General features: G+C 37.4%; 1 protein-coding gene across 4 annotated transcripts in view; it reads right to left on the minus strand.

The window, feature by feature from the left end:
- Positions 1–25533, minus strand: part of CDC42BPA (CDC42 binding protein kinase alpha) — a 185415-nt gene that overhangs the window by 103994 nt on the left and 55888 nt on the right. For all 4 annotated transcript variants that reach the window (XM_035903628.1, XM_035903629.1, XM_009648187.2 and 1 more), the window contains exons 2-5: positions 21846–21937; positions 15372–15455; positions 10729–10824; positions 5838–5986 (exon numbers count right to left, since the gene is read on the minus strand). In XM_035903628.1, coding sequence (XP_035759521.1) covers positions 5838–5986; positions 10729–10824; positions 15372–15455; positions 21846–21937 — 421 coding nt within the window. The remainder of the gene's footprint in view (positions 1–5837; positions 5987–10728; positions 10825–15371; positions 15456–21845; positions 21938–25533) is intronic.

The following is a 25533-nucleotide window of genomic DNA, read 5'->3' on the forward strand; positions in this document are numbered from 1 at the left end:
AGGGAAAAAAACGGGCGCAATGTGATGAACATAGATTTTATTGGAAAGACCAGCTTAAAACTATTTCCTCCTATGCTCCTTCTTTTTCATCAGACAGATTGGAGAATTGACCCAGGTTAATTAAAACGTAAAGTTACTTCTAACTTGGACTGGTGTCCTCATTCAGCTCACTGCACAGCCCCACAAGCCTTTGTTTCAGTAGAGCAGTAGGGATGTCTGGAGCTTGGGGTCTTGGGGATACAGGAACAATGGGAGGAAAAAGGCCGAAGGATACAATCTGTAAAAGCACCTCTGCTGAAAGGACTACTCAAGGCTACTATTGCTTACGGCACTGGAGTCAGGATTTGTAAATTCCTTCTGCTCGAGTGACACAGAATATAGGTCTATGCTAGCTCAGGCACACATTACACAGCTTTCACTTAAATTAACACTCCCACTAGACACAATACCTTTAAGAAACCACTTGTCTTCTACATGATAGCACAGCCAGTCTGATCCACTAGCTCTTGGTGCTCCAAGCATATATGGCTCTTTTATTTCAAAAGGCTTGTAGTTCATCACAGGCTCCTTTGGAAATCCGACCAAACTCTAGTCAAATAGCATTAACCTCCTACAGCCCTCACCGCAAATCAAATGCCACCCTGAGGGGGTACTATGGGAGCAGCTGCCAGCGTTTACAGCATACAGGGTCACAGGGCAAAATGAAAGCCCAGAGTCTGCAAAGATGACCTCTGTTTCCAGCCCCTCCTCAGTGGAAAAATGGAAAGGAAACACAGAGCCTAGACTCACGGAGCTCTCCTACCTCTGTAAGGGAGTACCTTGTAAGGAAGCACTAGCTTACCAAATACTAAAATAACTTTCTGTCCTGAAGTTTTCCATGTAAAACTAAACCATGCAACATTTCAAAGCAATACATTTTCAGCAGACTATCAAAATAATCTTGTTATTTTTTCCTTATTTTTCTAGCACCGTTTCCTTCACTCTCAGCACTTTGTAAGGACATCTTCATGTGTGTGTTCGACATTATGTCTGTTGCAAACTTTGGTAAACACTTAAAATATGTTGTTGCTTTCTTTCAAACCCACAATTACGGTTCACTTTACCAAAGGCCAGAGCACTTGGCTCATCCTTGTGCCAACTCAACTCAGACATACCGCGCAATGCAGCTAACTCCCTAGGATGTGCCTTCCACCCCCAAATTTTCCACTTAAGCAAATTAATGATCAGGAAAGATGGGATACACCCAGAAGACAGAAAACCACTTATTCAGCAAGTCAAAAATGGATATGCTGGCACTGAAGCTTATAGTTGAAAGTGAAATGCATCCTACAAAGAATCCCAGATTTCAGCTGCCTCCTAACTACAGTAAATATTTCAGGGATGTCCCCAAGATGAATTTTACTGAGAACAAATAGTACCTTCTTGTTGAAAGCAAAGGAAAGGCTGGCTTGAGAGGGAATAGACAGTTCTCTTATCCCTCTAATGCATTTATACCCTTATGTTCAATATTTCTCAGAAAGGATGTCACTTCCACAGAGAATTCTGCTGCTCTACATTTTAAGAACTCAAATGCCCCGGTGAAGCCCAACTTAAATTTCAGAAGCTGATAAAGAAAATGGAAAGAGAAGAAAAAAAAACCCCACAAAACAAACACCACGCATCTGGTGGTTTAGAATGCTAAAATCCTTCAGACTAAAAGATAGTGGCAACTGGAAACTCAGAAACACACTGATCAAGCTAACTGCAATCTCACACGCCTTATGGAAGTAGGTGTGTTTATGCTTTGCATGCCTATCTTTTCACATGCAAAAGATGACATCTGAAATGTTTGTAACTTGAGAGCTTGTCCTGTAGTCTTAACTATCCTCCTATAAACTTAACCAACAAAAATAATTATTAACATAGGTGTTTCATAATCCTTCTGAAATGTTTTCTTAGTAAGAAGGTAAATGAGGATCATTTTACTATTCAGTAGAAAAAGACGACTGCTTAACGTGGGTGTGTGCCAATAAATGAAAACTATTTTAAATGAGTATTTTTGCAGTGGTCTGGAGGATCAGAAGCCTAAATGTTGAACACTGCCTAGCTGCAAATTTGCTCTGCACTGAATCGCTATGTAACCCTGCACTCACCATGCCTAAGACTAGTATGTGCCCAGGGGATATCTTCTGCAATGTTCAGGGGAGATTTCTTCCAGTGGCAACCAGGCCTTCTAAAGCCTTTTTTACTTAAATGGATTTAGACAAAACAAAGCATTTTAAACCTCAATTTCCACCTTAGACAAAATGGAGAGAATACCTAGCTCACCAGTAAAATAATTAAGGAATTAAAGTCTCTGTTCTAGGAAAAACAAATTTGACATGTTTGAGGTAATGCAACATGCATACGTAAAGTGTAGCTGCCTAGCTTAAGCTGATAAGAGTTTTACTCCAGCCCACACCCGGATATTTGATAATGCATGCAAATACAAGCTTTTAGCACATACCATGAGGAATTAACTAACAACACAACCTTGAAACTGAAATTAATATTAATGCATGTAGAGGCTTTTCTCAGCCAAAAACCAGCAAGGGTGCTACAAATCTATAATACACAAATTGATGTTGATTCCTAATAAAGGTAAAATCTTACCCTGTATGATACCACAGTTTGCAGAAAACAGCACAAGACAATATTTCACCTTGGCCTACAAGCAAGCATCACTTCATTAGCACAAATTAGTAATTTAAGTAATCAGGAGTAGGTAGAAGCTTTACGTGAACTTCCAAGGAAGTGGTGCATTTGTGAGAGATACACCTATGTACTTTCTTCCTCATTATGAACACCTGCACATACACTTAGTTCTTAGCACTTCCTTTCTAAAGTTAGTCTTGGAGCTGTCAATGTCATTTGGTAATGCCAGCGCTGGTGCATTTGTAACAATAGCAAAAGCTAAGATACACATTAAATTATTAACATTCTGAGTCATCACTTAACCATCAGGTAAAATACCACATGATCTGTTCAAAGAAATTAATTGATCAGAAATAAAAAATTATCAAAGTTTTATGTTGATTGATCTCAAAAACATTCTACCACATATTTATTTAAACTAAAAAGTGGATAAAAACAAAAAAAAAATCCTAAAAAGAACAGTACTGATGTTATTTCAGCTAGCAACTTTTCTCCTTCAATTCAGTAGGTATCAGGAGACAGCTTTGAAAACATCACGCAATTTCTCTGCACAATTCTACTAATACTTAGACTTCGATCTCCTTTCCACTATAAATTCATCCATAATCCCACAATGCTAGTGCAGTTCAAATTTGGAACTCCAAAACCTGAAATACAGTCGTAGCAATTTCATTTAAGTAATGCTGAAGTTGCTTGTACTGGATGTTTGAGAACTGTGGCCACTGTACTTTAGGAAAGAAAAGTAACTTGCATTTGACATTGGAGTCATCTGCACACCAACTACCACTGCAGTCAGTATTACTCCCAACAAAACTAACTGAAAAGCAACTAACGATAGAAAAGTGCAAAAGGAGTGGCATGCCTAGAATAAAAACAGAAACACAATTTTTAAAAGGTACAAAAACATTCAGAGAAAAAGAGAAACATCGAAGCACAACACTTTGTATGGTTAATGTGAAAATCTATCCTGAAAGAACTGGGGCACTAAAAGGAAACAAACCAAAACAATCTGCTACCTCATTGTATGAAAAAAAAAAACTTGAAATGAAACATGCCTAAAGCATGATTTCTAGTTCACTAGCTACAACTCGGATCAAATCCTGACGCATATTGGCTATTCATCTGAAATACCACTATTACAGCTGTTACAGTATCCACCTTTTAGGAGTATTTTCCTCCTTCTTCTCCTATGTCCTTTCCTGTGTGCAACACACTCCCAAAAAGGATGTGGCCACCACGGTGAAACTATCAGGAAAAGAGCATTAGTGGCATTTAGATGATGTGTTTTCCTTTCTTTTGCTTTACCAGTTGCAAATATCCTAATAAAACTAACAGTTGAATGGGTCTCATTTCAAAGTCTGATCACTTAACATATACTCAAGTGCTCCTTATATTTTTAATCTTTGCAAAACATCCCCTTATAAACAGGCATTACGTTACAGCAGTATTAATGATAAAATGCCAAAGCGCCATTAGAACTTTATAAACATGGGAACCTCACCGGCAAAGCCACAAATCAAACAAAAAAAGGACTGGGAACATATAGGGGCTTTTTTTGTTAAACATTCACAGCAATAAATATGCAGACATAATAATTAGTATGTTGGTTTGAACTGCAACAGTACTGAATTTTCTATCAAAATTTTACATCAAAACATATTTCATCTTGGGGACATTGAGGATGGAAACATCACATCCACTATACGTATTATACACTAACAGTGCTGAATTACAACAGTTTCGATCTGTTTAGAGGAAAAGGTAGAGGATGGTGGGCATCTGGTCTTCTGGGAAGAGTTACTATCACATATGCAGACTTACTGGGTAAAATGCAGCAGTTTATGTAGTACATGAAGTACTCTCTACCTGGTAACAGGAGAGAGCATCTCAACAGTTTACCCACAAACACATTTTAAAAGTTAGATACAAATTAAAGTGAATACAACCCCCTTTCATATCAGTTCCTAAGTGAACACACAGTTTCTCAGAAATAACAGCTGAAATCTTCAAAATTCAAGAAAACTGCTTAAGGAAAATACTCTGCTTGGGTTTTTCCACAGAGCTTTATCACAAAGAGCAGATAGATGCAGTTCTTCAACAAAACTAGCAGACTTCAAAATATTTCAGAAGAGCAATTTGCAGCTCAGCACCACCTGACCTGAAAGCACTCCTAGCTACAGCTCTTTCATGAAAAGCCACAATCTCAAAGAAAGCAAAATACAACCCAGTAACAAATCAAACCCAATCACAATACACCTTTTGGACAAAAAAAAAAAAAAAGCCCCCACCCTCTTCTGGAGTGAACCGGCCAAGTGGGAACAGTAAACGAATGAATGGCCAGTATAGACTCTGATTAAGAGCAATAGATGGACGTATCAAATGAGCTCATTCTGTCAACTGAATGATTCAGCTTAAACAACTGGGAGTTTTCCTCCTGATTTCTGTTGAGCAAAGTACATCTACTGAGTGCATTTGAAAATTCTGCCTCTTGTAAGGTAATCTTTTGCTCTGCATACAAGAACTACCACGGAATTCAGTAAAGAAAAGATGATGCTAGTTTTGGGGAAAAATCAATCATGGCCTCCAAAAAAAAGCTACACAAACAACTTAACATATTCTGTTCAACGGAAAATATTATTTTTTTTATATACCAAGATAAAGCTAAGTACAACAATTTACGTACTTCCACTTACTTTGCAAAATGCCCTCACTTAATTTTAAAGATAATTTCATGAAGTCCAAAAGAAAATGGTGAAAAAAAATCCAAAGCAGACCACACAATGGTGCGTTTTCAACTTCTGTATAGATTGAACAAATTAATTAAGAAACAGAATCTGACCCTTCAATAAACCTGTTCAAAGTTGATCGTATTTCACAAACCGGTTTCCAGTTTTTCTTTTATAAATTATGGATCATTAACTTTGAAATGTACCACTGTGCAAGATTCATCACATGCATTCAGATACTCATTCGTATCTCTGACCATATGACACAAGGTTAACAAGAATCCTCAATAACCACAAGATGTTGGCAGGTCAGTTCTATCATGCTTACTATTACAGCAAATACCTTTTACTAGTTTGAACTCTTGAACGGGAATTATTTTCACCCCATCAGGTAACTCCCCATAACTCCAAGAGGAATTTGGAGCTCAAATTACTTACCTGTGAACATAATGCAACTGATGAACTGAATCAATAGCTATCACCATTTCAGCCAAATAAAACCGAGCCATATCTTCAGGTAGTCTGTCCTCAAACTTGCTGAGCAACGTAAGCAGGTCTCCTCCAACATAGTAATCCATAACCAGGTACTATGGAGCGGGAATGATAAGAAAACATGGGGGGAGAGAGGGAAACCCAACAATTTATTGAGTGAATCAGAGACTAAAAACTAGTTTAAGCATAAAAAGTGATTTATTGCAGAAGTTATTATGGGCATTATAAAAGCTAACCAAGATGCTTAGATGTTCTGAAAAAAAGTAGCTGGTTCAGCCTCATTTTAATATTTAACCTACTTGAATATGTTTCATATTTATACCATATAGTATCAGCTTCATCTACTGTCCTGTCAAACATAAAATATTTAGATACTCTGGATTCCTTTATAAAAACAATATCCTTTGATAGAATGCAAAAGAAATAAAGGATTAAATCACAGACCTATAAAACCGAAACCAATTGTGTTAACTTGGGATCTCATTTAAGGGCCCTAATTTCCCAGGCTTCCCTTTCCCTTTTTTCCTACCATCTTCTCTTCCCATTAAACAAACAATTAAAGAGTAAAGTTTTTAGACTACTCAGATTGAGGCAAAGATTAAGGTACTTCCAGTGGCTCACAGTACAATTCCAGATATTGTTGACATTGCGCACAACACAGCATCTGCCAACACACAGTGGAAGGTGTCACCTTCTATCATTGAACTGATAGGGAAAAATACATTTGATTTCTGATTTATTAATGAAACATAAAACCTGCTTGCCATTGAATCAGGTGCAAAGACTTTGAAGAGATCAGAACCTTTCTCCATTTTACTATATTATGACAGAACAAAATGCCACTTCCTTTAGAGATATGGTCAAAATGACTGGACCTTAAGTAAACTTAAGAAAAGTGGAAATTCACAATTCATATCTTTTTATCTCAGTTTGGTTTGTTTTAATTGTGGAACGGCAACTGGAAGGGCAAATGGGGGGGGGGGGGGACTAACAAACTAATTATAAGCAATCTAAATTTAACACCCACTGCTATGACATTATTTTCAAACATCATTGTGGACAGACTAATTAGAATAGTTTCCCACTAAAGGATATAGTATCTGAAAACTTTTGCCTAGCATTCCAACCTCTGCTTCCAGGAAGGCTGCACATAACCACATTTGAAGCAGTGACTCTTAACAATAGTACATAATGAATTGCAAATAATATAAAATATTAAAAATGCAATAACGTATATCCCAACTGGATTCTTTAAAATTTTGGTAAAGCAAATTAAAGAGACTTTTTATAATTTCTTCTCATTTCTTCAAGTCTTTCCCACCAACAGAAAAAGAAATTAAAATATGTAGAAAAAATTCTGCAAAATTATACCAGCTATAAGGAAGATGTGGGGCAGGCAGAAACCTTATGCCTGTTTCTTTTCCCTCATGCTTCCCATAACAATACAGGTGATGAACAAAGACTTTAACAATTTGATATAGAATAACCTGGGCAGCCTCACTGATTCCAAGTGCATGAAGAAAGCACAAAATGCATTTCCACAAAATTCTGAATGTGCTGGCAATCAAAATTTCATCTTTTGCTTTGTGACATGAATAGTAAAACTTCTTAAAATATGCTCGCAGCCTTACACAAGATAAGTATCTTCTAGTCAGTGGTGCTACTACACTTCCTCTGAAACAAGATCTACAGCATTAGCTTCTCATGTTTTACAGTTTTAGAAAACACATTAAGCCTTTGGAACTTAATATAATTATTATTAACTGGTACCTATGTAGCGAGTTCTCCAAGACCTTAATTTATTGCTTTGAAAGTATACTGAAAAAATGTCGTAAGATTCTCATAACTGATGTGACATCTCCGCACTCATTCTTCAGCATTTTTAAAAGCAGTACAACTCAGTAACTAGATATATCAAAATAAAGGAATTTTGGCTCTTTCTTACAACACAGGAATCTGCACCTCCCATTTTGTAAGAGCAGCACAGTAGCCTAATCACAAGGAAACTCAACTCCTCAAATATGGCAACATTTAAACTGTAACTCGCATGTCAAGTCATGCACTTGAAGCTATGTATAGGAATCAAAGCTAAGTTTAAGAACTAAATTTTTAATAAAACAATTCAGTCAATGCATAGCATCCTATCCAATGTCAAAGATCCATGTCCTTAAAAAAATGGCGGTTTTTTAAAGCTTTAAAAATACTATCTAAATGCACACAATCATCCAGATCTATTCAAGTCTGAAATACTTCTCAAAATACTACTCTACAACAGCACCGTGCTTGCAAGACAAAGAAAAAGCACAGATTTAAGGACATTAAATTCTAGTAACTCAAAGTTTAACATGGGCACTTAATCACAGACTTGTTTAGATTTGAAGAGACCCCTTGAGATCATCTACTCCAACCTCCTCTGCTCAAGTAGGGTTAGCTAGAGCGGCCTGATGGGGACTGTGCCCAGTTGGGTTTTGAGTATCTCTAAGGATGGAGACTCCACAGCTCCTCCAGGTAACACGTTCCAGTGTTTGACCACCCTCACAGTAAAAAAGGGTTTTCTTGTGTTCAGATGAAATTCCATGTGTTTCAGTTTGTGTCCATTGTGTCCTGTCACAGGGGACTACTGAGAAGAATCTGGCTCCCTTGTCTTCATTCCCTCCCATCAGGTATTTAAATGCATTGACGGTAACGCCCCCAACCCTTCACTTATCCAGGCTGAAGAATCCCAGCTCTCTCAGCTTCTCATCCTTAATAATCCTTCTGGTTTTGTGCTGGACTTGCTCTGGTATCACCATCTGTCTTCTGCACTAGGGAGCCCGGAACTGGACACAATACTTCAGATGCAGATGCAGCAGGGCTGAGTAGAGAGGAAGGACCTCCACTGACCTGCTGGCAACACTTTTCCTTGAAACAGCCCAGGATACTCTTGGCCTTTTTTGCCACGAGGGTGCATTGCTGGCTTATGTTCAGCTTGTTATCCACCAGGACCTCAAGCAAAGCTGCCTTCTAGCCAGCTGGCCCCCAGCATGTACTGGGTTTATTTTATTCTACCCCAGATGCAGGACGCTGCATTTCCCTTTGTTGAACTTCATGAGATTTCTCTCTGCCCAGTTCTTCAGTCTGTTGAGGTCCATCTGAATGGCGGCACAGCCATCTGGCATCTCAGCCACTTCTCCCTGTTTTTTATCACCTGTGAACTTCCTGAAGGTGCACTCCATCCCACTGTTCAAGTCATTAATAAAGATGTCAGCCCCAGTATCAAGCCCTGGAGTACACCATCATTGACTGTCCTTCAGCTGGACTTTGTGTCACTGATCACAACCCCCTAGGCCAAGTAGTTCAGCCAGTTTTCAATCCCCCTCACTGTTGCTTACCTAATGCATAGTTTGTCTGCTTGTCTGTGATGATGTTATGGCAGACAGTGTCCAAATGCATTACTAAAGTCAAGGTAAACAACATCCACTGCTCAACCACATCTACTGCTCAATCTACACAGATTTTTTTTAAGTGCCACTTCTGTTATATTTTAACAAAAAGCACGTAGAGAACTAGCGATACCTTCAGACTAAAATGATGAAAAAGAGACTGATACTTTCCCCAGCAGGCTGCAAAACTAGCTCCTGTTAGCAGGCTACCAAAGACAAAAAACAGAAGCTACTCTGTGCTTAGTGAAAATCAGGAAACTGGCAAGACTAAAACAAATTCTAGCAGGCTGTTGCAGAATATATATTTTCTTTGAAATACTGCTAATAATAAGATCAGAATTACATAAAACATGAGATTATTTTTACTGTCCACATTGACAAACCATGGAGCTGGCTGGGAGGTATTTAAGCCAACAGTTAGATTCACAGATGCAGAGCCCTGTTTCTATATAAACTCCACCAAAATCCATGGATGTCCTATCTGAGCTGACAGAACAGAAGCAATATAATGGCAAAAAGCATTGCAATTCTGCAAGAATTACATGTGTAGCACCTCTTTTATTGGACACAATGGGGAAAATAAAGATGACTACACAGTAGATTTTTAAGAAAACATTAGAACTTACTAATGATGTGGAATCCAAAGCACAGGACAATAAAACCCAAATAAGCAAAATCTACCAATGTGTAGTTGTTTACTTTTTCATGCATAAATATTCCAAAACTGTATCACAACCAAAACATATTTTACGTGGGAAAGGTTTCATATAAAATTCACACTTTTTCCTCATATTAGCTTCTTTTTGCAAGTCTTTCAAAAAACTTGAATACTAACTAACATTAAATATTAAAGAGACACTTTAATCTACAATTACAGCTCCCAACTCTCATTTATGAACATTTAGTGGCATTATTCCATGCTGCAAGAATATTTTATTGCTTTATGACATCATAGTGGGTTTAAGTCCTCAAAAAAGCAAAGGCCAACCAAAATGAACTGCTATGTCCAAACAAGGCTACTTCCTACTTCTAATTGTAAAACAGTAATCCACACAATCACAAAAATTAAAGTAAAAAAGAAAATTTATGTTAATAAGTGCACTTTTGTTTTTATGAATCCAATTAGATTGGATTGACGAATTATAAGAAAAAAGATGCAGATAGACCAACATTTATCAACAAATGCAAAGTGGTTTAGAAAACAAAGCCACGTTCCTTGAGCTATTTATAGCAAAAACTTTAAAACTTTCTGACCCCTCTCCACCCTTCAGAATCTCATGCACAAAATCACATATCCTCATGTGGTCTGTATGGTCCAGAACACAAAATTAACAAATAAACAAACTATATTTCTGTCTCAAAGCACAACTAAGAATCTGCATTTCCACTCATGTATACATAAAAGCAACACTCACTAAATAGTTTTCATCCTGGAACGCATAATGTAATGTTGTGATCCACTGGTTATCTCCATTCACCAACACATCTCTCTCTTCTCGAAAACAGGCTGTCTGAAGGGGAGAAAAATAATTATAGGTGTCAATAAAAACATATAAAGAAACACATTTTGCAAGCTGACTATGTTTTAACATTATATTTTGGGGAAAAAAATTCAAAACTGCCTCTCAGTTAAAAAGTCATTTACTACACTCTCCAAACATGCCAAAACCTATGAAAAACGGGGTATCAGAAAAGTCCACCTTCTTTTAATTTAAAGAGTTGTACTCCTCTACATTGTCAAGTGATGCAAAGGCAGAAATAGGCTGCTGCTTCCCATTGTCTAAAAATACCAAGTCAAAATCTTATCTTTTTTGTACATACAGATATTGAAATCAAGTATCAATGATGACAGAATGGCAATACAAGACTGAAGAAAACAATCAACATTGGCATTCTATAACTACAGTAGGAGTTCAAGAACTAGAATCTAGAATCTTGTGTCGTTTCATCTCATCGTACTCTTAGCCTGGTTTTGCACATGATTTTTCACATAAGCAAGGTGGTTCTTTTAATTTGAAAGCTGCTGCCAAGAACTTCCGTGTAGCCATAATTTGATACTCAATCAATCAGTTGGGGTTTTCTCCACACTTCTTGCTCAGGAAAAGTGGGACAGAATTGAATATTGCTCTTGCCAAAAATAAGCTGTTGATAAGACATCCAGGAGGGCCTCCCGTCAATATAGTGGAAAAAACACAGGAGGCAAAAGATGCCTTCACGGCAAGTGGAACAGAGGAGGAACAAGAACCACTAAGAAATGCTAAGGAATATCTAAGAGGAGGAGGAGAACACAGGTTCATATGAAACAATAAAAGATTAAATGTGAAGAAAATAACCAACTAGAAAGCAGCAAGGCAGTTAATTCAGTGGAGGTCTTGCAACCTGCTCTGAGAAGTGAATGAAAACCTCAGCAAAAGCAGCTTTGCAGAATGACAGAGGAAAAAGACCAAACAGATGAGAAGCCAAAAAGAAACTACTGCAAAGGAACGTGATAAATGTTTTGAAGGGACATAGTTCTGAAGCGAATACCACAAGGAAAACAAAATGTATCAAATAATAAGCCAACATACAACTTTGTTCAGAAAAATGTCTTAAAAGATAGCGTAAAAGAAAGAATAACAACTTTATGGGCTCTATTTAGAAGGCAGATGGAGCATTAGAGAAAAACACAGACCATAGTCTCTTCCAGCACACTCTGCTACTTCGCAAAGATGTTTCATCAATTTGAACCATGCTCTGCCTCTTCCATCTTAGGAGACAGCTAAGTTTAAAGGAAAATCAAGCCTTTTCTTTTTACTTTTCCAATTTAATTTCCAAAAACAATAGGCAAATACCAGAACTCTGACACAGTTATTGTTGGCTGTGAGATTTGGAGAGCGAAGAACGAAGAGTGAAGTATCATTTTAGATTGAGCTACGCACCAGATGACATGCATTAAAACCAAAGCAAATAAACCCTACCAACTCTTGTTTTGGTGAATACGTTGAGTAAGAATAACGCAGACCAGGAAAAAGAAAGATGGTGTATTTTAATCATAGCACAACACATGAGATAAATCAGTGAAATTTGAGAAAATAACAAAACATACTTTAAACAAATACCCTCAAAGGTTATTAAATGAAAAATGGACTTGGGGGTGGGAGAAGGAGAATGGATGATCTTCAGAATGAAGAAAAGCTGTTCTATGCTTCGGCTTGATTTTTTTCCTTCCTTGTTTGTAAACTCTTGACATATTTCAGAGTGATACTTCGAACTCCTGTTTCCACAAGGATAAATGACATGTACTTTCTCTACTTGTTATGACACAATTCACAGGATTAGTTAGTACAGAGAGTTTATATAATTCCACTTGTTTTTGCCATGTTTTAATGAAAGACCATGCACCCTAGACACCCACCTCCAGGCAGCGTGCCGAGAGCTGACAGCAACAGCTATTACAACAGTAGATCACAGCTGAGACAGTAACAGCCAAAGAGTCTAAGTGGTTCATGGGCTTTATATTAATTCATGCCCAACCCCACAAAAAAAAAAAAAAAAAAAAAAAAGGTAGCAGTGGTTCTTGTAACTACTGTAACATAGCTCAATTAAGTTTGTTTGTTTTTTTTTTTTTAAATCAAGCCTTTTTTTGTACCTTTCATTATTTCAACATTGCACTTCATCTTCCCTAGCCACAGTCTCCTTGACTTGTTGGCAGAGACCTCCAGAAGTCATCTAATCCCACTCTCTGTCACAGCAAAGCCAACTTAGTGCTTTGGTTACAGATATACTGTTACTGTGGCTTTCAACTAGCAAAGAATTCGGGCTGCTCAGCTAGTTGGTGCTCATGTCCTTACAGCTCAGAGTTAGCACCTTCCGGGAGTGCTGACTGCTTCCATGCTGCATAGTATTTGTCCTGGTCTCTCCTGAGCCTCGTCTGGCAGCACCGTGGCACACATGTAACTGTAAGCCATTGTCAACACTCAGGGTAACAGGTCTGGGAGTGTAACAGCAAGCTGTCGCGCACTTTCAGGTACTCTTTCTATCAGTAATGTCCCCAAGTTCTACATCACATCTCTTGAGTTTTCAACAGTGGCAAGTATTTGGAAAACTTATGCTCTTTATAATACAAAAGAGAATAGTGACCTTGGAACCTGTATAATTTCACTGTAACAAAGTTTTTGCATGCAATTACTTTCAGAGCTTGCAGTCATCAACCTTAATCTGGCATTCACAAGCCTCTTTGAGTACATACTCCCTTTCTGCTTTTACAAATGACTCTCACTTCCCTCAGAATTGGTACAGGGATATACGAGCAACTTATTTCTGCCATTTACGCACACATCTACCCATATGCTTGTCTTGCATTTTTGGACTGTATGATTTTCCTGCGCATTTCAGTGTTAGTGCAGCACACTGCTAACAGAGCCCAAATGGGTCATTTTCCCTAGCAGTAGCAGCAAGTGACATGCGTTCATTGACGTTTAAAAACGACAGGTTACAGTTGCTTAAGGTCATGCTTTGTAATGCATTTTCACTCCAGATGGTTCTCTTTCCACTGTATACCCGTGAGTTACAAATACATGGAAAAACATAGCTGTAATTCTTTTTAGGCTAATGGTTCAGACTTTCAGAAGTTCGGCTGGACCCATGGGAGGAGTATTATTAATACCTTGCACACAGAAAAATCTTTCAAATCTATTTATAACTGTATTTTAATGGAAAGAAATAGCTTTTAAACTGACTTTAAAAGGGTACATTTAAAAATAGAGTGGAACTTTATTTCTGGTCTTTTTCACTGGAATAATAAAACTTACAGTAATGACATCTGTCTTGGAGAGAAATACCTCTTTGTATCGAGACTAACGCCAGATTGCCCAGTATCTGAATAATTTCTGGATAAAGAGGAAACACATTGCGTATGTCTAACCACAATCTGCATGCCATTTATACTTCCTAATATGATAACATTTTCATTAAAAGAGACAGGATGTGCACACATCAGAAATTGGCTTTAATTCATCTGGATACATTTTTTTTTTTTTTAAAGTGTGACAGTTTTCCATTTATCTCATTTCCTAACAAGATATAATTAAAACACGAATGAGGAAATCTGAATAAGCTTGGAAGCAACTGAACAGCAAGGCAGTCAGAGAGTAACAAAGTAGAAGTCTCAAATAAAAACTGAGGTTAGATATAATTTGATCAGACAAGTTGGAAGAGACACCAAGATAGTGCTTGCACTGTCCAAACTAAAGGAAACCCAATGGCCAAAGCAACTTTGTATGTGTAAAACACTGTTATATTTTTATGAGTCTGTTTTCTAGGCAGTTTATTTTTAGTATGCATAGTTGAAGAATTGCAAAGCAATTTAAAGAGTTAGATACATGTTCTGTTTAAAAGTAATATACAAGACTTCAGCTGTAGACTTCATTTTGTAAGTTTCTTTTCAAAGGAATTCAGGGAAATGTATGAAGGATTCTATGAAGAGTAGGGTTGTATAATGAAAGTAGGAACCCAAGGCAAAGCAGGGCTGGTGAAAGAGTTGTTCCATCTTTTTCAGAACACAGAATGGACACAAGCTTTAATGAGGAACTTTTCAACACAAGTTTTTGCAGATGTACATTTTTATGAAACATGCACTCAAATTAATTTGAAACTTTTATCTTTCTTATTTTTCAATCTAAGAATTGGACCTTGACTAACTTCTAACTACTGACAAACTAATAGGCTTGGTGAGTTACAGCTCAGTAATTACCTTTCACCATGGAAAATACCTGCTAAAGACTACATTCCTAACTGGAATAAATGCATTAAAAGATTGCTTTATAGTCAGTAATTCTTGGGCAATTACAGAAAAGGTATAATGTCTAAAACATCCAGCCCCACCTAAATCAAGATTCCATGCCACATTAACCCTTCTGACGAACTGCTTTAAGCTTATTTTAATATTAATCTTCACATTGTCAGTAAGCAGTGAAGCACCTCCTGAATCCCTCTATACACACAGTCTTGTGGAAAGAGAAGTAACAATTCAGCAGAGTAAGAGGGTGCATGATTATAGAAAACATTACTGTAATCTTACTTCAGCTCTCTTCAGCATCTCCCACTTATTAAGTATCTTCATGGCAAAAACTTTATCTGCATTCTTAAGTTTTACTACTGCAACCTGGAAAAGATAAATGAAAGATAAGTAAGTTAAAACATGAAAATGTATATTGTTTTCATTTGTATGAAACCTTGCCGTTTTGGAGGTTTTTTCTTCAGTGTTCTGGACACTTAGCTTTACCATCCACACAATACCATACCATCGCCATCAAGAAAAAGTAATATCACAACAGTACAGGATATTTATTCTGCGTTAAGTTCCAAGCCTATTTTAAGCTTTCATTATGTATCCCACTTTCATTATGTATCATTTTTTCTAGGTGACTGTAGATGAACAATAGTATTTCTCACCATCACACTCTGTGCTCTATCGTACCATCATGAAGCTATCACTGCCTGTATGCTTTATGTTCTTGGACTTCAATCCTATACAATAATTTAAACTACAGAACCGCCAAAAAAAGACAACAATGTAGTAGTTTCTAAAACAAAACAAACAGTATCTTTTAGGTTTTAGACACAAATTAGACTGTAGGTTTGCCATAAAACAACTTCCACTCTCATTTCAAATAATGTACTAGACTTTTTTCAAAGATAATAGTAAAGTATTACTTCACATTTTTCCACCTGAAATTCAATGAGCTCTTTATCATGTCAGTTGTCAGTGGCAGGAAACAGTGAAATCCACATTTTCTAGAAAAGTAAAACTTCGGAAACACAAGTTCCCCTCCATCTCATTGCTTCTGAATCATTAGATACGATAGGCCTATGTAAAAATATATTAACAAAGCCAATCAACACAGTCCTTTTCTGAGAATATTACAGTTTTGTTTAGCTACAATAAAAGCTAACAAGGAATCTTTTTAGGAAAGAGGGAGGGAAGAAGTTTACACAAACGTTTTCACAGTTCAGGCTTCCCTGGGTATGGAAAGCTAACTGTCTTAGGCGAAATGGCCACGCATCTGCCACAGACTCAGAGCAGCTGATCAGAACTAGTCCACACCACTACATTACCTTCCCAATTATAGAAAAGTTCAACAATCAATAAATTTTAACAACCATTCTCCAACTACCCCATTCTACCTCTTCCCTTTCAAATAAATCTTAAGGCTTAAGGCGATAAAGTTTGTTTCTGTGTGCATCTGGTTGCAAACCAACATGCTGTCACGCAGATTATCATCATCTTCATCCTGCAGGCCAGTGACAAAAAAATACCAAGGTTGAATCCTACTTTCCTTCCACCTCTTTCATAATCAGTAAACAAGCTATGTGTGAAGACAGTGATAACAGAAAAGAAAATACAGGATCAGACAGTTTGAAGAAAGTGTCATGCAAACCTCTTTCAACCATCTTCAAATGTGTCATCAGCTGCAGCAGCTTCATGAACACAGCAAGAGCGCACGTTGAAGGACTGCAATACTCAGATGTCTAAACTAAAGCATATCTGAAAAGTGTACCTCTTGCTTAGCTGTAGATTCATAGACAAAGCAGCTGCCACTTCCCATATGTGCAGCAATGCCTTATCAGCCCTGCTGATACATTATCAGCCCAGCTGACACTGCTGCTGTCTGGGGTCCCGGGGGGGTAGGAGTGGGGGGAAGATTAAAAAAAGGAGAGAAGACAGAAAGCTACTACATCTACTTGTTTAAGCTAGTTTATGAACTGAAATTTTTAAAATTACTTCATGCATAAAAATTGAGGTTCAAGTCCAGACTTGGGATCCCTCAAGGTTTCAGAGTTGAAACACAAAAATACCTTGTTACTTTGGACTATAATCTAATTTTAATGCATAAAGAACATCTGGCTCTACTGTGTGCGGTACCCCAAGCCCGAGCATCACAATTTTCCTTAGGGAAGATGAATCCTCTGCAGCGATAGATAACCCACGATGCAGATTTGAATCTTGAGCCTCCTTTTACTTTACTAGCTAAAGCTAGCTTGAGACTCTGATAAGCCATGATCTGTATCGATTTCTAATAAGAAATGGCAGGAGGAGAAAGCCTTAGCATTGAAACTAGTCAGTGTGCAAACTGTTTAGTATCTTGGATGACAGGGACCCCCTCCGCCTGATGCAGCCTGTGGTATGGAGCTACAATGTAATTCTGCCCTAAAGACCTCTAAGGGTTTTGCCACTGTTGTAGGTAAAAATTAAGAGGTTGGTCATAGAGCTGACTAGACTGCTGCCCAGTATGAAAAGGAAGTATTTCCTCACCATTAACCATTGTATAGGCAGCCAGAGGCATAAGATAAAATATGTATTTCAAGTCCAACTCCAGGATTTCATTTCTTGCCTGTAGCACACTCAGTGAAAGGCTGTTATTCCGCAAAAGACTTGGTTACTGAAAGACATACGCTAATCGCACAGCTGCCTAAATCTTTAGTCTCCCATACAGCGTTCACCTGGATACTGCCAAAAGAGCCACAGCCCTGCCTTTGGTTAACAGCTGGAGCACAGGGCTTCAATGACACGATCAAAGGCTTGGTACCTTCTCTGCATGTGTAATAGTATTGAAGAGTGCCTGAAGAACAAAAATAGACTCATGTTTACCAGCTGTGTTTACAATCACTCAGAAGCAGCCTTTTAGTCTGTGAAAGCCGTTAATGTTATTCCATATCAATAACCACCACACACACACTAAAATAAATAAATAAATAAATAAAAATCACAATCATCATCATTTTTCTGCAACCACAGCATCTTTGGGGGGGGGTGTCTCAGTGCTTTATGAAAGTAAGTTCTAAAATACTGATTTCAGGACTGTGAAAGACAAACCTGACACTTCAGCAATGAGCAGACTGATGCAGTTTCTAATCGTAATAAAAAAATCTGAAACATGATTACAGGCCCAGGCAGTGTTTACATACACACACAGAGGTAAATACTATGTATACAAAGACCCAAATACACAGAGTGCTGTTTTGATCTTCTCCCTTCCCCAATGAAGCTGTCAAGACAGAAGAAAGGGCCACCATTCCTGTCTAGTTATCCCGAAGTGTCTTGCTACTGGAATTTCTTAAAATTGGACTTTTAAAGGTTGGCGTTTTTTTAAATTTATATTTTCCTGTGAGCAGCCCAACAAGAAATGATTGGTATGTGCTGATGTAAACATCTTGGTTTAGTCAGGTTTTTTTTTCCCCATCCTTCCAAAAGTTTTCCATATTTCCCACAAACAGCAGTACAGTCTGGCATGCTGTCAGACACCTTCTGCCCCAAACTTGGCTATGTGTCTCTGCATACATGTCTGCACATTTCCTTTGCTTAAAAAGCAACAGCCTTATACAGAAAAAAGCTAAACCAGAAGATATTAAAATTGAAATGGAAAAAAAAAAGAAAAACAAAAAAGAAAGAAAAAATAAAAATAAGGGGGGGACGGGGGGGGAAGACTCAGCACTCAGCACTGGTTTTCATGTTCATCAAGAGTAGGCAGCCCTCCAGAAACTGGAAGAGAGAATGTTACTGTTCATAACTGGATGCCAAAATTTAGGAGTAGCTAACTAGTTCTCAGAGCTACAAAATTCATCAGCTTTGAAATATCAACAGCATAATGACACAATATTTGCTTGCCTAAGCAAGCACTGAACTTTTTTTTTTTTTAAAGCAATAACAGAATCAACCGAGAATTTTGCTATGAGCTGGAACCTTCAATAAGCCACGCTTTTATCCTGCTGAGACACACCGCTAAGAGCTGATGCCCAGTTGCCTCACCTTTCCTCACAGCATTCTGCAATTCCCAAGTTTAAAGTCTTCTTGTTTAGAGTTGTTTGTTAAGTTTTTTAAAACATGCTGCCCGAAGCCAGCACAATGAAACACTTGATGCCCACATTAATTTTACCAGGATAATCCTCCTCCTCCAAGCAAAACATCTGTGTTTTCTAAGGGCAGCACTCTCCTACATAAAATTTTTAAAAAGCAAATGTATGCAGGCAGAGGGAAGGGGCATGTTGTTAATTTGACAAAAAGGAAGCATTCTCAGACTGGCAGCAAGCAAGGTAAGGGGAAAAAGAAAACCAGGAACAATGAACTCTTACAGTTATAAGCAATAACCAGTTTAAACTACTTTTGCCTACATCAAACTTGTAAAAACAAAAAGGGAAATATTTCTTGACTATGCAAATTGAAGATTGAGTAGCATAAAATCAAAATAAGAACAAGTCTGAGACTGTGCCAAAGAAAACTTGCACTGAGTTTGTAGTCTACAGAATTTCAGAATTATGTTGATTCAGGAGACAAAAATTACTCCTCCCAGTAACCTAGAGCAACCTTGGTCTCATTTGTAGTCGGCTGGAAAGAAAATACATTCTTCTAGATTTCTTAATCTGCCTTAGTAAACTACTGTAGTCTACTGAATCATACAAGTACTCTGCAATTTCATATTAACATAGTTTTTGGTGGCTTAAGTAGCAGTAAAACCTAGTGGTCCTTTTTTCAACCTTCTTGGATATTTACTGGTTATTTTAAAGGAAAATCAGTAATTTCATACAGAACTTGCTTTCTTAGACAAATGTCTGTGTAGGACCTGAAACTTGTTGTCTTTAAGCTAGTAAGCAAATTTAACGTATATTCTTGCAAGTATTTAGTAAGTACTACTTTAAGAACATACAAATGCAAACGTCTTCACAGAGACAACTTCACTTTTCCCCTTACTGAAGATTTTGACAATTAAGTAGAGTCATGCTATCTTTCTCGGATAAGGAATTAGAAAGAAACACTGTTCCTAAAAAAGAGGAGAACTAACCAATTACACAGACTATCCCCAAAAGAGGACGGGGAAAGTTACGCTCCCACTATTCATGGGATGATTCACCACAAACAAGCTTCCTGAGAAAGAACTACAGTTTTTTTGTGGTTTAGCTGCTGTGGAGTTTGGTGCTGATTTAGTGGACAAAAATTACTTCTCTTAAAAACACAATATAAGGCAGGTTTCCCATATGAATCTTCCAACGAGAAAGCACCCACATGAATGGTTTTTCTTGTATCTTATACAATCTGTGCATGAATTCAGCTGCAACTACTGCGGCAGCACTGAGAAAAGCCAACGTTTTAAGCACAAGCATTTACATCAAAACAGAGAATGCAACATTTTCTTTGTGGCAGAGGTTCAGAATAAAGACAAATTATCCATGAGTAACTTCAGCCTTCAGTCTTCTTTACAAAGAAGCATTAGTCCAGATGAAAGAAAACCAACCAGAAGTGGTAAAGTAGCTAAATAAATACTACTTTTTTATTGCTATTTTTGCAGTTGCCCAATGATGACATTTGCATATAGGGATCATAAGAGTAGATAGGGACATACAATACAGTAAAAATTCCTGTTCCTTACATACTACCTACAGAAATCTATTCTTCCATAACCACAGACTGGTAAAGGCTAATTTTCACATGCGATACTAACACGTAAGTGAATGTTAAACCAGCTCTTCTTGGTCATGTGCCATAGAGCCTCCAGAGATACTCTCATACCAAAGAAAAATGAAAAAAACCCCAAAAAACCAAACAACCAAACCATTTCCAGTTCCAAAAGCAATGAAGACATTGCTCAGAAAATCTTTTTCTTATACTTCGGGTTTCAGTTTGCATGTATTTTCAGGCAGTATGGAGTACCTTCTGCAGAAGCTTTACATACTATCTCCATCTGTACTGTACTTGGCTATCAAAAATCCAAAGCACTGTTATACATTATACATTATTTCTACATAAAGTGTCCTGCATGAAGAACAAAGTACATGCACCTAATATAATTAAGAAGGGGCAGAAAGCTTACATTTATTTATTCAAGTTTCCTCAACCTATATAGTCTGACATGCCTAGTGTAAGTAAAACCTAGTGATCAACAGCCTTGCCTCATAACTTCAAATAAGAGACAATTTAATCAGAAGCTGCAAAAAATTGTATAGTAGCAGTAGGTGACAAATGAAAAAGAAACTAACATTGCTAAACTCTTCAAAAGGAATACAAGAAAAATATTCAAACATTCATTAGAAATAGGAAATGAAGTGACAGGAGTAGAGAGATTTCTCTGTGTTCTGAGAATGTCAATATAAATATTTGGCTACTTAATTTGCTGAAAACTACTTTCAGACTATTCAGTTATCAGGATCATTAGAAATGTCTAGATCTTTATTCCATCAGTAATTCACTGGCCTCCACCTGCTGACTGGAAAGAATTACAGTCAAGCAAATGATTTCTCATCAGACAGTTGAAACATGGTCTTTTAATCCATGCGAACTTGCCTTCTCTCAAAATTTAAAAGACTTAAAAAAGAGCTGTCAAAGAATGTATAAATCAAAATGTACTTGCATCAAACATTAGGTGGGCCTACAATATCCATTATGCCTAAATAATGTAAAAACACGTACATCGGTATATTGCTATTAACTGTGTCTCCTCAGTGCTGCAGATTTGCAAGAGCACTATTCAAACCCTTCCTTCCACCTCCTTCACATACATACCTCCCCAAAGGCTCCTCGACCAATCACCTTCAGGATTTCAAAATCTTCTTTATGTAGTCGCATCTGTTTCACTTTAGATGTAAAAGGTTTGGCTGAAAGAAAGGAAAATAGTAATCATTTTAAAAAAAAAAAAAAAAACCACAACACTAAATCCAAAAAACTAAACAACAAGGTAACAGTAACATAAAATAGATGTAATAAGAGAGCTGAAAACAGACCATTTTGCTTATAGACTTATATTCCCTAATGTAATATAATGAAGTTTAAAGCCAGAAGTAATGACCAGTAAGAACTAAGCCAAAACTGCTGTGATAAAGTTTATGAAGTAAGCTTGCTTTTGTTTTTTCAAATTAAAAAAAAAAAAAAATTAAAAAAAAGGAGGCAAGTTGACCATATTTTTCTACAGTCTTTTGAATTCATAAGACATCCACTGCATCTGTGCTATGTGTTGTTAACTGTGGTTGCAAAGGCAAAGTATGATATAATGAGTTTGCTTTGGACAATATTAATTTCTCCGCCAAACAGCAAACCAATGCTGTATTCAGTGAAAAAATAAAATGCTGATGAATGATAACTGGAAGGGCGATATTGGCCTGGACAATATAACGTGCAATATTTTTAGAGATCACTTCAAGATAGGGGACACTTAATAGTCAATTCTTGGCTTCTGGAAGCAAGAACAGTTGTACTCAAGGCATTATCAACACATTAAATGGAAAATCCCCACATATATAAAGTTAAGCTTCATTTCCCTCTTCTTTTTCCCCTCTTTTATAATACCTTTGAAAGCAGTAAGCAAAATAAGGTATCTTATTCCAGCCAGGTAACCCCAGTGTTCTTTGCAATTAAACAGTATCAGGGGGACCGTTCCCCTCTTTCAGCCCCATTTAGCACTACAGCCAACCAGTCCCGGTTCATTAACATGCGCTCTCTACATGCATGTAATACATCCAGGTTACTGATAACTCTACCTCAAAACCCACATAACACAACCTTTGGTAAAAAGGAAAAAAAAAAACCACCCCAAAACTTTAAATAATTAAGCAGGAAAATTAGTTCTTTTAAAAATAATTGTTTTAAAATCAGATTTCATTTGTGTAAAGTATTAAACATGATTTTAAAACAGAAGCTTCAGTAAATACAGTTCATAAAAGTTGCCCATAAAAGAAGGTTGTGTAACCCAGTGAAAATAGGACTAGAATGGGTCTCAGAAAATGTTCAGTTCAATTTCTGGCTCAAAAGCAGTCTTTCTCAATGATCCGAAACAAGCAACTTCACATACTTCACCCCCGGTTTCACATCTATAAAACAGGGACAGTGTTTTTGTAACAGACGAGGCACTGAGCATCACATACTTGGATCAAGAAGGAAATAAAAAAGTAAGGTAGCCATTTTACATGGCCCACAAAATCCTTTTTAGCATATGCTTTCATGGTACAGGGACCCATCTATATCTGCTTGTGCCTATACAGAGGGTGATGGATTTAGTACAGCTGTATTTGCAGTGAAGAGTGGTAACAGGCATCACACTGCAGAACAATTCATTCAGAATAATGTTTATAAACAGAAATGGGAATTGGTTTTCAAAAGTTCTGAAAGCAAATGACCCTACATAACAACCAAATTATACCTAGACACACATAAGAAACCCAGTTTGGGTTCTCCTAGAGTTCACTGTCTTGTCTTTCTAATGTTATGAACTAATCCTGCTAAAAAAAACCCAAACCCTAATGCTGATACAGATAACCCATCATTCAATTTAGAATTTTGATAGTAACACGTACCCTTTCAAGGCATTACAAAATCCTTGTCCAAAAGCCTACTGCCTACTATCCAGCAAAGCAATTTTATAAACTGAGTCAAGACACAAGGTACTTGTAATTTTAATACCTAAAAAAACCCCACAAAACTTCTTTATCCTAGTCCTTAAATCAGCATTATAACTCACATCTGAAAAACACCATCGCAAAAATGCAGGGTCTTATGCTTCTCCTGTCAAGCAATACAGCACACCGCCACGAATGTTAGTGGTACAATGGACGAAAGCCTTCAAAAATCTCAGAGGTTGCAAAGTCCGAACTTAGTAAATTTTTCTAAAATTTCATTTGTTACATTTGTTATAACTACAGGAACATCAGCTTATGATCAAAAGAACAAGGATTTAGGTCCAAACAGTAAAGATGCAGCCATACAACACTGAGATTTTCACCGTAGTGATATTTTTACTTCAAATTTATAGTAATTTCATTCAAAATATTTAATTATACAATCAAATACAGGTTTAATAATATATTTTAATACTTTTAAAATGTAATTTAAATAGAAGCATATTGCTCAAGTTCACAGAGATTCCACAAACTTTCAGTTAACCTTTTATACCTTAAAAGAAAGGTCTTGCAATAATAAAAAAAAAAAGTGAAAACCAAATGTATTGCCTTACTGGGACAGCCTCAGCTGTACTGTACAAGTGATTTAATACAAATATTAAGACAACCGACGAATACTACTGAACAAATTAAAACAAGCTATTAGAGTCTTTTAACTTGAAAAACAACTGATTGAAAACAAACGTGTAGTTCTCGACTTCAGCATTCTCTGACCATTATAGGCCTGGCTAGAGTACAAGGCAAAATATCTTGTTAACAAGCAACGGCATAGCTGTTTAAACCGCAAAACTCTTCCTTGCTTTATATTGTAAGGAAAGGCCTGTCATTCTTTAATTATTACATTTTGGAATCTTCCAGGGTTCCCATAGGGACACTGGAAAAATAAACATCATTATAACTACTTCAGTAAAATACGGCCGACAAAAATAGGTTTGGATTAGGTTTAATTATTCGTAGTATCAGTGTTAGTGGAAAAGTTTGTAAATCCTTCTCTTTAATTTTTTTTATCACCTCTAGCAACAGACATGTCAATGTATAGCCAAGCAGTTTTATAAAGAAAGATGCAGGCCAAGAAAAGAAAAGGGGGGGGGGGGGAGAAAAAAAAAAATTGCCCTAGGAATGTGCTCCAAATAGCTTGTTCCAAAAAAGGTCAATTTGCTTTATCATCAATGTTGTTTGTCTGCTGTGCAAACATCTGCTGTTCTTGTGGCAACAGCAATCTTAAGTACAGAAAACTTGGCCTGGCCAAGGGTCTTGGAAGGCGTATCTTCAGACAGCCGTTTCATACATCCAGCTTTCCAGACTATGAGGTTAACAGGCAGACTTTTTGCAACTAGTTTGGCAATGTCACACGAGCTGTTACAAAGACAGCAAATTGTAAGGTCAGGGAGCGGTTTTCAAAATGCAACGTGCTCAAAGGGGTCCCTGCAGTGCAGCTCTGTTAGAACATACAGGTACACAGCCCTCCCCTCTTTACTTCCCCATACCCACTAAAGAGAAGCATCACGAAGTTAACAGAAAACACCACCCTCTTTTTCGTAAGAGCTGGAGTTCCCTGATACCAGAGTGACACACTGCCTTTGCAACCCTTTGAGAGCAAAAGGTGGCATGGGCATTTCCTTTGGTACTTCAGCCTTCAACCTACAGAAACACACAGAGGGACAGCTGACTTCTTCCACACAGGCATCCCTTTTCAGGGTTGCCAGCCATGTGTGATACAGATTAGGGACCAGCAGTTTGCTGTGCCAAATCGAATTCTTCCTCCTCCAGACCCAAGGGTAAGCGTGGGCAGCACGTCCCCG

This window comes from Egretta garzetta, unplaced genomic scaffold (genome assembly GCF_000687185.1).
Source record: "Egretta garzetta isolate BGI_Z169 unplaced genomic scaffold, ASM68718v1 scaffold11, whole genome shotgun sequence".
Classification (NCBI taxonomy): Eukaryota; Metazoa; Chordata; class Aves; order Pelecaniformes; family Ardeidae; genus Egretta; species Egretta garzetta.